This window comes from Aptenodytes patagonicus, chromosome 5 (assembly GCF_965638725.1).
Source record: "Aptenodytes patagonicus chromosome 5, bAptPat1.pri.cur, whole genome shotgun sequence".
Taxonomy (NCBI): domain Eukaryota; kingdom Metazoa; phylum Chordata; class Aves; order Sphenisciformes; family Spheniscidae; genus Aptenodytes; species Aptenodytes patagonicus.
Genome location: NC_134953.1, coordinates 5399747 through 5416361, shown reverse-complemented (window position 1 = coordinate 5416361; position 16615 = coordinate 5399747). Strand labels below are relative to the sequence as shown.

Below are 16615 nucleotides of genomic sequence, written 5' to 3'. Positions count from 1 at the left end.
TTACATATTTACCACAGAACCTCTGAAAGGAACGAGCTTTCATTAGGTAAAAAAGCGAGCATCGCATGCCAGAATGCAAATCTTTTTCAGTTCTTATGCTCACCTGATTTCCTCTGCAACCCTCCCACTGAGCCCAAAAGGTGGGAAGGGATGCTAGATTCTGTCTTGGTTTAGGAATTTGCAGTTTATCAGGGAGGGTTTTTTTACAGCATTGTTGTATGAGTGATCCGGGACACTGGTTATGAAATGATTTGAGTGCAACACTGCAAGCTTTTAGGGATGGCTCATTTGCTTGTAGCTGTCCCGATGAGGATTAGCATTTCTTACCTGCAAGCTACAGTACATTTAATAAACCACTGGATCAGTGGATTCTGCTGTGGAACTGTCAATGTTTGTTCTAGCAGATCTGTCTATATTGGAGTGTGCAAAGCCTCTGAGAGCACTACAGCAGGTCTGTCAGCCCTTGGCTCCCCAGGAGCACGCTTCTACGCGCTTTTGCCTTTAATTTTGTGTTATTACCTCTTGCTGTTTTAAACTGCAGTGTCCTTTTCCCTCCTTGCTCTCCCTAAACAGAACACGCTGACAGAGCTGATGACACTAGGAGCTGGGTGGAATGCAGGGAAACCAACCTTGTAATATAAGCATGCAGCAGGGCAATTACTCGAAACTGGGATCTGCAGATGCTGCTCTCTGTCTGAGAAAACCAGTCATTTCAGCCAGCGGGCTGGAGGTGAGGGCTGCCAGTGCAGGAGGCAGTTCGTGTGCTTTATGGTTAGTGCTGGCTGGTGACCACCTTGTCCAGGCTCGAAGGAGCACTCTCCTTAGCTAGAGATGTGGTATTTTTACGTCCCTGCGATCCCACTCTTAGTGGGTTTTTTTGTTGTTGGGGTTTTTTATGTCTATACTTTAAGCATAGGTCATATCCCAGTGCTGTGTGTGTGCTACCAGCTAGCCCTACCACCTTTGCTTTTGTAATCAGGCTGCAGATGTGCTTCATGATTGAACAACTTCTGCGCACTGCCGCTCCTCCTCCCAGAGGAGTCCAGCAGGCTTGCTTATGCAAGCTGTCATGCTGTCTTTTTTTCAAAAGCATGTGTGGGTTTGCTTTTGTGTGTATCCGGCTGGCTGTTCATGCCTGCATATAATAGGCTCGGTATATAAAAATGTTCCCAGGCACATGGCTGCAGAAACAGCTTCCTTAAACCCAACAAAACTGCCAGCCCTTGCAGCTCAAGCCACCATAAATTACAAGAACCTGCTCCCACCTCGCTGAAGCTGTGCCTGTTGGCAGCGCGCACACGCACGCTCGCTTTCCCCCTCTCGCAGTCAAAGATGATAGAAAGTCTTCTGGGGATTACTGCACATTTGTAGAGCAACAATGGAAAGCAGCACAGCACAAATATCTATTCTTCCTCACCCAGCATAACAAACGCTGCTTTGTCTCACATCTGGCCCTTTTTAATAGCTCAAAGCCAACAGCAGTAGCTATTTAGCAGCTTATGGTAAACAAATCTTTATTAAAACAACTTCCTTTTTCGAGTGTTTAATGATTAAAATGGCCTTTCACCTGACATTTTATACTCTTTTTTTTTTTCCAAGTACTATAGCAGGGGAAATAAAATAGTTGTTATGGATAGATATTAAACTTTTTCCAGCTTTATTCTTGAAAGGAAAATAATCTTTAAGAGCATCTTTGAAAATTCTCTTGCTGAAAAGCACACTTAAGGACCTTTTACTACGGTGCGAGGACATACGCCTGTGCATCTGTGCCTGTGTGAATGCATACATGCTGAACGGCATCGTACCTTTGCGTTTTGAGGGCCGAGTACAGGGCCGAGCGGGGTTTTTTTGCTGTGCTGCAGGAGGGCACTAGCCTAACACTGAAAAGGAGAATTAATGCAATTATACGCAATTAATAGTATTTATCTGTGTGTACACACAGAGGTATGTTCTGATAGTTCAAGAAACAACTTTTTAAGAGATGTTTAATGTGAAGGAAAACGTCAAGTGGAATTAGATGTTTTTTTGTCTCCCGACTGCCACGTTTTGCCGCCAGGACCGGGCGCTGAGGGCAGTGATGTTTCTTAAACCTATCGTTGGAGGCGACGGGCTCCCGAGAGCTGCCGGGCTGTTTCTGACCCGCCGCCTCGGGGATCCCTGCTTTCAGGCGACGGAGCGCGGCTTTTCTGCCTCGCGGCCTCCGCACCGCCCCGCGCCCGCCGCAGACGAGGCGCCGGCGGCGGCCTCCGCCCCGGGCACGGCGGGCCCCGCGCTCCCTCGGCTCCCTCAGAGAGCCCGCAGCGGCCGCCACCTGCCTGCGCCCTCGCTTGGCGCTTCCCGCCCAGCTGGCGGCAGCTCTGCCGCGGTCCCCGCCGCCTCGGCGCCGCGGGCCTGCGGCCCGGCCCTCCCTGCCTCGCACTCTCCTGGAGTCGTTAGCCAGGGCAGTCCTCTCCTGCCCTCGCTCTAGCTTGGCTTGTTGCTTGATCAAAGTCACTTATTAGATAAAAATAGTCTGCCCTCTCGTGCGGCCCTCAGCACGCTGGAGACATGCAGGAAATTATTAGTTTTAGCTGATTGAATAAACAGTATTAACCAACTTCGGTTCTATGGTGGGATGGGCCTGGGCGGGGAAGAGGGACGTTTGAAAACTGCTATGTTGAATTCATGCTTAGGGAACAGTTTTCTTCTCTTCTTCCTCTCACCTACTCAGTAATGTTAAAAAAGGAATTTCTTGACTGGTAAGGGTTTTTTGTGTGTCTTTTTTTCACATCCTTCTTCCACTCAGTGGTTCGAAGTGGCTCCAAATCAGATCTTGTTAATTATAGCAGCCACAGTTCCCCGAAGGGTGGCTGGCAGTGTGCTTGTCCCCTGTGGAAATGGAAACCCAGTGTAACTCTGCGCTGTGGGCCCTCAAACACCTCACAGCAGCCGTTTTCCTGCCTCGCCTGTCTCCTTGGAAGGTCTGCCTTTCCTTCTCTGCTCTCAAAACGGCTGGTGGAAAGATTATTCACTAAAAACTTGATTTCTCAAGAAATGGCACTCTCTTGCTCAGGTGAGGGGTGGGTGGCGGTGCTTCAGCTTGGTCGGGCTGTGGGGCCTGCGCCGCCCCCGGCTGCGTGGCAGGTGACATGTTTGCAGCGAACTCTGCTCTACTTCTGTTTCTGCCCGTCAGTGAGGGAAGAAGGCGTGCGAGAGGGGGGGACGAGCAAGAAGCACCACGTGAGGAGTCTCTCTAAACTCGGGGAGAAGGTCAGGTCTGTTTCAGTTGCTGATTCAGGTCTCCCTTGGCCGCAGGCGAGCAGGTTTCCACGGTCCATTGGTCCCGGGGTGGCAGAGCTCTTGCTGTGGACGGCAGCCCTGGCCATGAGGAGAACTCATCCCAGAGCAGAACCGAAACCACACTTAGTTTCAAACTGCAGTATGTTTTTAGATATGCCAATGTTTTGAAGCAGTGCTGAAATGTTTGGGTTTTTGCTGATTAGGCTGCCTTAGGAACTGGTAGGGACCATGTTTTGCTAAATTGCTCTTCTTAAATGCGTTACTGGAAGTCCAATTTCTGATATAGTAATTGCAAACTCCTAACTTGAACTTTCAACCAACACAGAGCATAGCAGAAGCTTGTGAAATCCTCTTTCTTATAGCCACTACGTAATTTCTTTCTTTTTTCAATATTGAAGAGGGTTTTGTAGTAATTGTTTAAGAAAAAAGATTCAGTACGTTTAGAGTTAAAAAAAAGTCTAACAGGTAGATACATCTGTTCCTTTAAAAAAAACACGTTCTCCATTTTTGAGACATCATAAATATGTAAATGAGGGCTCTTTAATTACTGCCTAGGGCTATAAACTCGCATGCTAGAGGGGAGGGAAGGAGGAAGGCAAAGAATAATTCACGTAATTTTTTTTTTTTTTTCTTTTTAAGAGAGAGAGGTTGGGTCTTTACCTTAGAAAAGCTAGCAGAAGAATGGGGCTTTTTATTGCTGAATTACGAGAAAGTGCTGCCAACACTTCTTTTTTTGTTTATCCTTTTGGATGGAGTTAGCATATAAAGCAGTAGCGTACGACCTTTCTGGCTAATGTGTGCACCAAACAGGGGATTTGTTACGAAGCACCGGGTAAAATTCCCTTCTCTCTCCCACTCTGCCAGTACCCTTAATCCCGATCAGCAACATCCCCTGCTGCCTCTTGAGCTGCTCGCAGTGCCTGAATCTTAGCATGGTTTCTAACGCGGGTACACCAGAGGCTAGCGAGGGGCCCTGCAAAGTCATTTTCACTTGTGACCTGATAAGCGCTCAGCACTTAACCGAATAGAAGTCTGCTCTTATTTGGCCCCGCCGGCCTTTTTGTATCTTAAGCACCATCATTTTCGAGTAAGGTGATCTTGCAGCTCCTTTTAAAACAGCGTGAGATCGACAGGAAGGGCAGTTTTTTAAATTTCATGATGTGGATGTGCACATGGGGAACCAGACCAGTGTACAGCAGTACCTCCATAGTAGGTATAGTTACTGGAAATCTAATTCTGCTGGTGTTTTTTCCAGGCGAAGCGGTCTGGTGTCAAAATGGTTATTCTGCCTTGGTAAAACTTCAGATCTATATGATGATTTTCACTTTCCACGTTTAATCTTTTAATTCTTGCTGAGGCCTATGAAAGAATAATTTCCGGATGATAATGGTTTCCCACTAATGAGCTCCGCATTTTTTATAGCAGAAATGAGTTACAGCCAGTGTGCTCACTGAAAAAATTATTCTATTTGATGCTCTTATGATGTATCTGAGAGAAAGGTAAAAATGAATCTTGCGGGGGTGAGGCAGGATATTTCAAGTACAAAGTGTTAATGTCATTGTATGCAGTGAGGCTTCATATGTACAGTTTTGGCTGTTTGGTTCATGCAACAAATGTTTACTGCCCAGGGGAGTTAGTGGACTTGAGGGGGCTTCTCTTGGCCAGAAGAGAATAAATGAGCTTGGGCTGGTGAAAGTAGCACACCGGCAGCCACAAAGGGCTGGTGGGTGTCCGTCCATGCAGTGAGGGGGAAGAGGTGGAGGGAGCCTGGCAGGGCAAAGGCTGTTTTAGCCAGAGAGCACTAGTGATAGGAGAACAAGTGGCGCTGAGGATGGAAGTGAAAATAATTCTAGCTACTAGGGGAAGGGTGAGAGTCAGAGAGCGCTTTTCAATGCCACTGGGTGTTAAAAGCAGAACTATTTTTGAGACTGAATTTGGTGAGTTTATAACAGAAATTGTATGGCATGTCTGTGTAGGAGAGCAGGGGACTGTACTCCCAGTCCTGCCTCCAAGAGCTCCATTAGTCTCCTGATCAGTCATGCAAGTTAGTTCTGTGTGCTCTGCCCTCTGCTTTTCCAAACAGGCCTGAAGAAGCTACGCTGTGTGGGAGAAATGACAATTTGGACAAGTACAATAGTAAGCTGTGGTTCAGGTAGCTGATGGCAACCTTTGATTTTGTTTATGGTTAACTGGAAGGCAGAGAATTGGGGTGGTATTATATGTTCATAAATCAACATGCAGGCCAGTTTGTTGGCACGAGTGACAGTACATGAATGCAAGTCACTGTCATTGTCTCTCTAAAATCTCTCTGGAGTCTCCCAGCCCTGAAGTATGTTGCCAGTAACACCAGAGGCAGCTCCTGATGCCACTAGCCGTGAGTCTGAGCGCTGGTGTATCTGGCTTTACTTGAGAATTGTGTTTTCTGGCAGTATAGAGTATGTCTGTGTATCTGTTGCTTGGGATAGATACTCTTTTCAACTTGGCTCCACTCTATGTGGCTGTATGGCACTGAGGAGGTTAAATAGGTAATGCCAAAATAGACAAAAGTTGTGTTACAAAGTCAACCAGAAATACGGTGTTTTGCTTACTGGATCATTAAGCAAAAATGTCCTGACTTGTTAAAAAAAAAAAAAGCCTCAGTTTGCGTTTCTTAAAATATTTCAACAAAAATCTATGTGCATGTATGTTTTTGTATTTGTTTTCAACGTGCCCTTCTCCATCTGTCCTGATGTTCAATTAAAATGCAGATAATGTGTCCCAGCTTGTAAGATGGATCACTGCTGAAGTGGTGTCATGTTTGGGCTAGCTTATCTCTTGATAAATACTTCTGCTGTCCATTGAGAGATTAAACTTCATGACTACTGAGGTCTGTTTGGGGGTCTTACAGGCAGATAAGACTGTTACTTGCTTTTATTAAAAGATACCAATTTACATTTGCTAAAGGACCTTTGGATGGCATTTGCTATTGAGAAGGTGGCAGTGGCATAATCAAACGATAATACTTGTATGTGAAACTGGCTTTTCCATTTCATAAGTATTATAATTTATTGACAGGAGTGCTTTATGGAACCCTCTTGTGTCTATAGTGTGGAGATGAGAAGCTGAGCTGCTGTTACAAGACCTCATTTAGCTGTCTAGCAGAAAAGATTTCTTTCCCTGAGTCTAATCCAGCAGGAGCCATGGAAGAACATTATCAGCTAGGTACAGAAATCTCAGGCAGCTCGGGTGTGTGGGACACATGTGGATGCCGTGGTCTGGAGTCTGTCTCACGGTGACAGCCAGGCAGTCAGGGTTCCCACCACGGGGAACACGCTTCTCCTTCTGGGGGTTGCGTACTGGCAGTGCTGGACTTGTAGAGGTGCTTTAACGGAAGAGGTGTTGAGTCGTGCAGTAGGAGTGGTGAGTGGCCAGCTTCTCTAACCGAACAACTATCTGAAAAATTTGCTGTCTCTTACGTGTATGTAGGGGGTGGAAAAGAGATTTGTCATAGACAGCTCTCTGAATAACAAACTGCTCAGTGCCACTGAAGAGATTCTGTGCAGGTCTGGAACCTTGTTTGTGCTAGTATAAAGTTTTATATAAATACAGCATTTGAGTATGTATTTCTGAATCTGTGCCTACTCCCCGTTCGTGAGCGGGAGGATACAACTTTTTAGACTCTACTGTTCTGTCGCAGTAAAAGGATATGGGAATTTGTAGGCAAAGACTGTTTTCATGTTCCAATACACAGTATCTCTGGTTTCATTTCCATTTTACATGCCATGAAAGTGATTGAAACAGCAGAGTATACATATGTATGTGTGAAACATCTCTGTGCCCCTGAGAAGTGAATTCTGGAAAAAAGCACTTAAAATTGCTCAGCTTATTAAGGCTGGAGTCTCATGCAGTTTTGCTTAAAACATAAATAAGTAGACGTCACGGTGCAAACCATTTGGTAATATGAACTATGGGCTGAAACTGTTGGTTAGTTGTTGGCTTCTGTCTTCGTGATCTGCTGTTCTGCCACTGTAGGAAAACTATAAGGCAAGGCCAGAGAGAGGGAATGGGTGGAAGGGACCCAGTGAAATGCAAACCGTGCCCGCACCAGGAGGCTTACTTAGGCTTACTTGTGCTGGTAGTATCTTGCTCTTGGTCCAAGTTTTAGTGGCATTTTGGCCATTCCTGCCGATCAGATCAGTAGAGCTGTTTGTGCTGTGGCTAACCCCTTACCCCAGTCTGAACACAGGAATAAGGGAGAGGTAAATGGCGAATTCAGCATGATGTGTGCGTGTTGATTTAGCACCTACTGTTTCCCCCTCTTGCAGGCATTGTTCTTGATTCCAGACATACACCGTTACCTTGACGAAGAGCCACTTACATGTGATCATGGAGTATGATGTAAAGCATGGCTCTGAAAAAGAGTTAATGAATACATGGAGCAGGGCTCGCCTTGACGGCACCAGTGTGTACCAACCTGTATCCACAAACATAACTCGGCATGACGAGCGTCGGTGGTGGGCTTAGGGGACTGCGGGTTTGCTCTCTAGATCATCATAACTTGTTGCCAGTTTTCATGTGATGATTTTATGCAGCTGTAGCAACATGAATTAAAACTCCTAACACCATTCTGAGCCTTCATTTCTGTTTTCTAGAATTTTTTTTTTTTTAAGTCACAGGGAAGTTTTAATTTGCCTTAAGTTACACAGTTTGTTAGAGATGGGCCTGAAGAACGCAGGATATGTTTTTCCAGAAGTAACAAGTAGTTTGTTCAGCTATGGCTACCTTAAAAAGCCCTATTTTTCTAGAAGGCAGGAACTGCTCAGCCCTTTGGTCTGAACATCAGGCCTCTTCCATATACACTGGGTTATGCATCTGGAATCGTTAGTCATTCTGAAAGTCTTGGTTGAGTTGTGAATCCCAGTCCTTCACTCGCTGTCATCTCGGCTGTTTCAAGGGCTCATTAAATAGGTCTGCTAGTTTTAAGATTGGAGGAGAGTCCAAAGTATACCTATTGCTTTTATTTTCAATATAGAAATCCAGAATCTTCATAACACACATTTTGTGTTATTTTTGGCCATATAATACTCTGCCATATCTGATTCATTTAATACTTATGGGAGATATTTTCTCTTAGAGGAAGATTAGGAAGAATGCCCATGCCCTTGTCCTTGCAAAAGCCAGACCGTCATTGTTACTGGGATTATTATTATTTTTTCTTGCAGTATGCTCAGGGGTTTCTTGCAGGCGGCTCTGCCTGATTGTTTAGGTGGTAGAAGTGCATGGACTGTGCTCAGTGATCTTTACTGTCCTTTTTGTCTTGCAGATCGAGGGATTTTAATGGCTTTCAGGTAGAAGCCAAGTGGAGACAATCAAAATGAATTCTATGGACAGGCACATACAGCAGACCAATGACCGGCTGCAGTGCATAAAACAGGTAAGCTGAAGGTGGAGACCATTGCTGCTAGACAAGCATTGTGTATTGTGTGGCAGGGTGCGTTGTGCAGTATGGTTACCTGTTGGTTAATGAATATCCTTGCCTTTTAGAGGGGAGGAAAGTGGTAGGAATGAGACATTGTAACCTCATTGAAGAGAAGAACAACTGCTGCAGGAGCTGGTGGTGTATAAACCTCAAAAGCCAAACTTTCCCTTTCACCATTCTGAGAAATCTTCAGCCTGTAGACTCACCAAACCTGTCTCAGCTGAAAGCAGAGCGGTGCTAGTCCTGCCAGCTCTGCCCTGAAGGTGTCACAGCGGGCAGCCATCGTACTTGTGCTCTGAGCACAGTAATTCGAAATTTTGACGGGCCAGTTTTGATTCTAATCCAGTATCTGACCTGAGACCTGCACTACCTTGGAGACTCGAACTTGGACGGTTGGCATACCCCCAAGTGCTCGGGTTAATCGGTTTGTGCAGAGATGTGAAAACTTCCATTTGCAAGGTAAAATTTTCAGAAGCACCTATTTGTGAAGATGAAGGGCCCATATAATTCACTGAAAGGCAGTGGGATCTAAGTATCATTTACAGATTTCCCCAGTGTAACTGTGCTTGCAAATGCTTTTATAACCAAGTGAAACTACAAAGGCGAGGATGGAATGAGCAGATGCTATCTTTCCCTGCTTTACCCTTCTCAGTGAGCTTTGCTCTCTGGCATTGCAGGCAGCATGTATCCTCCTCTCACGTACGTTCTCCGCATGCAAGAATTCTTACAGAAAATTTATAGCAATTGTCCTTTGTGTAGAAGAGGTGAGCAAGAGAATGGTTTCTCATGTTGATGTTTCCTGTTTCTATCTCTAAACCAATGCATGCATGCAGCCTACAGGTGCATAAATGCAAGCAGCACACAGGTATTTTGAAGATTGGTTATCCCAGCTGGATCCATGAATGAGCTCCAAAGTTTATCTCTTCAGAACTGGTTGAAATTTTCTGAATTACACTGGAAAAACAGAAAGACAATATTCTGTGAAATAATGTTCCCAAACCATTTTTTTCTGTTGTCTGAACGGTTTTCTCTGTCAGTTCAGGCCACAGCATGTTTAGCAGCCAGAGTCCTGCTGTTTCACTTTTATATTCGTAGTAATTAAGTTAAAAAACTCTCTGCCTACTTTTGCTGTGGGACATGTGCATACCGCTTCTTGAGGGAGCGCAGCATTTCCCTGTTCATAGATTTCTTTGTGTTGTAGACACAAGCACCCTAAATCAAAGGAACTGATGAAAAATAAGCATGGGGGTGGTACTGGATCGGTCTAGATTTTGAAACTTACTTTATTTTCTTTTATTTACAACTTCTTCAGGAGGGGCAGTGGAGGGGAAGGTGCTGATCTCCTCTGTCTGATGACCAGCGATAGGACATGAGGAAATAGAATGAAGCTGTCAGGGGAAGTTCAGATTGGACATTAGGAAAAGGTTCTTCACTGAGAGGAGTGGTCGGGCACTGGAACAGGCTCCCCAGGGAAGTGGTCACGGCACCAAGCCCGTCAGAGTTCAAGGAGCGTCTGGATGACGCTTTTAGTCATATGGTTTAGTTTTAGGTAGTCCTGCGAGGAGCAGGGAGTTGAACCCGATGATCCTTACGGGTCCCTTGCAACTTGACATATTCTACAATTCTATGATTATCTGTTTCCATTCTGTTAGTGTCAGCAGTCTCCATCATTATGTTTTGTCATGTTTGCCTACGTATTAGTAGAGGTTTATATTTTCTAGAATGTGTTCTAATGCAAAGAACAGAAAATGTGTGTTTATTTGCAAGTCTGGCCATGCAGGTGCTTTGGGGGATATAAAAAAAGAACAGAGTTTATACCTAAACCAGCTGATTTTTCTCTCCATGTTTCCTTTATAAGAGAGGATTTCAGAATAAATCAAACAAAGCTAGTTCGTAGGTCAAGGAGCAGAAACAGGAATCTGTCCCTGCAGAATTGCTGGTCATAATCCAGCCTCGGTCTGTGGTGGCTCTCTCTCTTTCATCACTCTGTGGTGAAAGTTAATGCACCTCATGGCCCTTTAGAGGCCTGAGGGAAATATGAATATTGGGATTTCATCCCAGTTTCTTACGAACAACTGTCTGGTTCAGAAAAAACATGCTCTTGGCTGGCACAAATTGGTGTCCTTTTTGGCCATCCTAGCCCGTAGGATGAAGTATGAAGTGACTTGCAGAACAATTTAACCTTCCAGCTGTAAGAACCAACCTTTAGATCAAGTGGAGACACATGGAGGATGCTGCTCAGTTCCTTTTTCTAGAGCTGTTGGTTTCTGTGCATACAGAATTTTCTATTAAGTAGGTAAAAGAATATCAAATTACATTTTTTTTAGACCGTTAAAGAGGTATTTTTGCTATATGATGGGTACGCAGTTAAACCACTAACTTCATTTATACATAGTGCTGGTTTACACAGGCAGCTAAGATATTTCTTCAGCGATGAAGGCCGAGGGGAAGGGAGGAAGGTCAGACTTCCCAGAATTCGTGGAGCATTCTCGGTTTTGTTTGATCCTGTCTGGAAGAAAGCTCGGGGTTTTCTGGTGCGCAGGGGCATGCTTGCATAGCTGCTCTGTTCTGTCAGACAGCAAAGGATGCCTGACGAGGGAGGTGTCCTACCTGGGTGTGCTTGTGGATTCATGGTGCCTGTGTTCTATACAGGCCTGAATAAGAGAACAGGGGTGCTTTTGTTTCCAACTACATGAAAAAGTGTAGTTAACCAAGATAGTGGCTGTACACCAAAAACATATAGCAGAAAGCTTTTTTGTGAAAGTGGCAATACTTGCAGTTTTGTTGGAGAAGAATGGCTGATTTTTTTGGTTTTGTTTTTGTTGAAGAACTTAGCATAGAGACTGCTCTTTGCTTTTTCATAGTTCCAAAATCTTGTGCTGTTACCTTTGCCATAGTGGAGAAAGAGACAGAAATCAACTCTGACTAGCTTTTTGGAGGGGACTTGCCCCTCTGTCACGGGGTCATAAATTTCCAGCGTGGAGACATTTACCTTGTTCTTTCAGACAGGTCATTAGCTGGCAAAATTAACGTGGTACCACAAAGAGTAATTTCCAATTCACCCATAGAAAACTGGACCACATGTTGTTTTTGGGAGAAAAGCAGTACCTTGCATGGCCGTATCAATGTATCTTCACGGATTTTGGGGATTAACTGCAGGGTCAGACAAAAATCTGCCTGCCTTTTCTTCCCCCGTCTCCAGTCTTTTATCCTTTCTTCCCAGCCTGTGAACAAACAGAACTGCTGTTCTCCTGAAGAGACGTGTGCTTTTGGGGTGCTTAACACAGCAGTGGCATGGAAGGTGCACTGCACCAGGGGGAGGAAAACCATTGTTCCTTGGCGCCTAGCATCTGCATGTTTTATAACCTTCCTGGCAGCTAGTGGCTCATGCAGCCAGACGGAGAGCTGTCTGCCGCCCTCCTTGCCCCTCACCCCAGCCCCTGAGAAACGCTATAAATGGTAATCCATGTGCCTCTTTAACTAGATCGGGTTTCAACACAGGGTCACGACAGGCTTCTTTCTTCCCAGCTCAGTGACTTGCGAGACACCCACGATATCCTTGCTGATTTCTGTTCCAGGATCAAGGTTGTGTTTTACCTTCATCTTTTTTAGCGCTTCAAAGCTGCAAACCCAAAACTTGTATATGATCAGCTAGTTAGAAAATGAAGTGTGTGTGTGTTAAGAAGTGTTTCGGAATAGATGAAAGGGCAAACTGAAGAGGTGGCTGTGTATTTACACTTAAAAAACCCCCAGACTTCTGTGGAAGACTGGAACAGCTTGTGTGGTCCCTTTGTAGCCGATTCCCTCCGTATTTGTAAGGGTACGTGCTTTAAAATCAAACACAGGTTTTTTTGATGTACGGTGGAAAAAGCCAAAGTAACAGCCTTCCCTTAACACATGCAATTAGTTTGTCATGACACAGGAGACTCTTCAGTGTACGCTGAAGGAGGCTGGATCGTCAGGGTGCAGACTTTTTTTCTTTAATTCTTTGTTCATACAAACAAAAATACAAAATGATTTTGTGCTCAGCGAAGGTCTGATAGCCCCTGGGAACTGCCCTATTCGAGGCTGCAGTAATAATCTGTTTATCTGCCAAGTACTCATGGCTCAGGTGGCTCTGATGCACCGTCCACCATGGAACTCCTGGGCAGCGGGAGCTGGCTCGGGCAGGCACAGAGCTGAATTTGAGGGCTTCCCTGGTGCCCCGGGTCCCAGGCACAGCCTTCTGAAGGAGCCAGCGTGGCTCCCACTGCATAGGAAGTTCCGACAGAGAATCAACTGGTTTTCTTAAACTGTTCCTCATAATAGACTGGACGTATGGCTTTAATCAAACACCGTCCATTATTTTCCTTATGTGATACAAGCAAATACCAGGCAAAATCAGTGGGCTGCATGACATCTCCTCTCTACTCTCACCCTGATGGGTCCACTTTCAAAACTTAGAGCTATTTTAAATCTAGGGACTTCTACCTTTTGTTGTCTCTGTTTGCTGTCGGTCAGTTTGTAAGGTTTCTATACAGCTCTTCGGAAATTCTTGAAAAGAGGAAGATGGAGAAAATCTTTCTATATTTAAGTTACAAGGAAGGCATGCCTTTCAGAATAGGTGCGTGATACTTTCCTGCTGTGCTGAGGACGGTTGTCAGGGTACATACTAGAGCTGCGCTGAAATTTTAGTAACGGGTTAAAGGGAAGTATGAAAAGGCTCTCTGGTGTCAAAAGTATTTGGTTGTGGTGGGAACAGAGAAGGTTGTTTCTGCCGCTTGTGTTGCGTTACGTCAGGACACATGGAGCAGTATCATCAGATGATGCTGGATCACTCTGGGAACCCCACTTAATTGGAGGCACATATCACGTAGTTGATTTCTAGAAACAGATTAGCGTTTCTCCCCTCTTTCTTTCAAGAAAGCTTGCTGAATTGCTGCAGTTGCGATGCTTTATAATGCCTACGCAGCCATTCAGAGAGATATGCTAAAAGTTGTAATTGCTGTGTGTTTGTGTTGATCTTTTCTTGCTCAAATTGGAAACAAACAGGCCCATTTCTTTCATCATTCAGCAACTGGGTTTTTGGTCGCTTGCAATTCAGAGGAAAATAGAATTCATTGTATATTTACATAATGGTTAGCATTTAAGCCCTGAAATGTTTTAACTAATTCTTCTGCTCTTCAATATTATTGTTGCGGACTCATGTAAACGCTCAGCAGTCCTAAACATGTAATTTTTAATATATTTTGGAATGGTTAATATGCACTGGTATGAAATTATAGCTGAAAAGGTTTTAATAAAGCTTCATGAAAATTTCATTCTTCAAGAACTTTGAAAATGAGAAGTATTCTTACGAAGGGTGCATTTATTTAGAATACTTTTTTTTTGGTTGTAGCCCATATAAGTGTTACAGGTTTTTTAGCAGCTAAATATGAAATAACATACAGCAGTAAGGCTAATGATAAAAAAGACCTTTCTTTTCTATACAAAGACATTCGATGGGCCTCAAGTGTCACAGCTTACTGGTTGAACGGTCCATCAATGCTGTCTTAGTAGCTATATTTTTTTCATATTTTGTTTTTCTGAGACCCATAGCTGCAAATTCTTTGTCTGCTTTTGTGCTCAGTCTGTTGGAATATTCCTCTGCTAGAGTTAAGTATGTTCAGGAAAAACTGACAGCAGACCAGCTTTCCTGGCTCCTCTAGTCCATTTAGAGACTTGTCAATCAACATTCCTGCCCTGTTAGATCCTGCATCCTGGTAGGGGCTGCTCTGGCTCAGGCAGCGAAGCCACAAGGGAAAGAGCAAAGAGGGAAAGTGCTAGAAGCACTTCTGGAGGGGACGGGGAAGAAAACACCTCCTTGACGTTTGCAGTATTTGGCTGGTTTGTTTATCTGACGAGATTCCAGTGGGCGGAATATAACCCATCATCTTTTGAGGCGAGCTGGTGCAGTTGGTGTGGGTGCGCTTCTCTCCTTCCCAATTCTGCTTGTTTCACTGCGGCACCTGTCCTCGAGTGCTGGAATGTTAGTATTGTTAACTGTTTTCGAAGAGAAAAATATACATGTTTTAAACTTCACTTAAAACTTCTAGTACCCATAGTATTTAGAATAATTTTATTCTTTTCTGCACAACTAACTAATCTGGCCTATTGCTTAAAATTGCCTATTGGTAAATAAAGATAAACATTTGAAAATTCTAGAAATCTGTAAGTTGACTCCATGGTCACCTTGGTGTCAGATGAGGATAGGGAAATCCTTTTCATCAGCAGCTGGGTCAAACTCTGCAGTGGACATGGGATGTAGCTGGCAACGTGTCTCTAGCTTCTGTCATGCCATTTCTGGCTCTTCCTTCATACCTATGCGCTTGCTACTTGAGCTCCTTCCATTGTGTACGTTAGTGCAACAGCAAATCCATAGCAGGTATGACTTATACAGCATTTGCACTTAAGGACCATTGTACCTGTTTGTAAAAGCAAAAGGTGTTTTTAGAAAAGCTGTTTGAAGTGGTGATAGTACTGTTAATACCAAAAGCCTTCAGCTGTGCAGACCTCTACCATTGTCTACTGAAGGAAGACTCTCCTTACTGGTGGTGTCCGCTCCTTACTGCTTCTGTGCACTACGCAAGAAGAGCTGTTAACGTTGTACGTGGGCAGGTCACAAAGCACGTGCTGCGGGCAGTTTTGTAAGCACATGCAAATGAAAAAGATGTTTGGGGAAGCATTCTTCCTTTTGACTTTGAAATATCTCAGTAATGTCTAGCTGGCTGGTAGGACCCGTGAGAATAGGTCATGTGAGTTTTACGTCTTCCACAGTGGTATCAGTTCACGTAGTGGTCATTTTAAATAGTCACCTTGAGATTTTATCTCTGCATAGATTAAGAGATTAAAATAATAAAGATTAAGTCAGTTGATTAAAAGTGCTATAAAAAGCACAATCAGTAAGTAAGTAAATTACTCAAATGAGTCAAAAAAATTAATTGGAAAACAAAATATGTCCAACAAATGTGCTGCTGTTTGACCGGGTGTACTCAAGACTATTGGTTATTTTTCAAAATCAGTGCATTTATTCTCCTGAAATTTAGCAAATGAATACATGTATTTATTTTAAATACTTTTTTTTTAAAGTTGGTTCAGTACATAAGTCAGGGGAATTTGAGTCAGTGCTTTTTTTTTTTGCCCCTTGCCATCAACTTACCTTATACTCTTGGGTAGCGTTATTTCTTTTTAAGGGGTGCAGTATTGACAATAATCTTCTAGTCAAGGGATGTTGTAATAGTTCATTAATGTCTTTAAAACACCTTGATATGGAAAGAACTGCATGAAAAAAACCACCGACCCCAACTTTTCAAAATGCTGTGATGTGCACCTCAAATTATTAAATGGTTCGTAACACAGAATTATTTATGTAGACACCCCACTTTGCCTGTATCCTTCACTTAGTCTTCTACTAAAAGACATTGTGAAGCTAGAATTTTACTTTTTTTAAAGAATGCAGGTAAAGAAGTCCGGAACAAATAAGCCTATTTTCATCAATAAAAAACATTAACAATTTAAGTATTTAGATCATTATTCTAATAGTGCAAAAGTATTTGAAGGGAAAGAGCATGGCCACAGCTTTGAGAAAATTAACTCCTTGATATGTCGAGATATTTAGGACTGAAACTACTTGCTGAAAATGAGGAGGGCATTAGAGAAGAAAGCTCCTGTATCGCTACATTGTCTATTGGAATGATAAAGCTAAAGAAGCCTCAGTGGACTACGTCGTTGCTGTAGTCACATATAGAGACATCTTATGCTAGCATGTTATGACAGGGAGTTACTAATGGAAAATGGCTTGTTTCTGTTGCCAAGAAGAGTGAGTGAACTGGTTAGGCAAACTGATTTCATAATTCAGTT

The 16615-nt window shown here is 43.7% G+C and overlaps 1 protein-coding gene across 10 annotated transcripts in view; it reads left to right on the top strand.

Annotated features, from left to right (window-relative positions):
- ZMIZ1 (zinc finger MIZ-type containing 1) overlaps positions 1-16615 on the top strand; it is a 364718-nt gene that overhangs the window by 189150 nt on the left and 158953 nt on the right. For all 10 annotated transcript variants that reach the window (XM_076338397.1, XM_076338398.1, XM_076338399.1 and 7 more), the window contains one exon: positions 8582-8692. In XM_076338397.1, the coding sequence (XP_076194512.1) occupies positions 8633-8692 (60 nt within the window). In that variant the 5' untranslated portion in view covers positions 8582-8632. The remainder of the gene's footprint in view (positions 1-8581; positions 8693-16615) is intronic.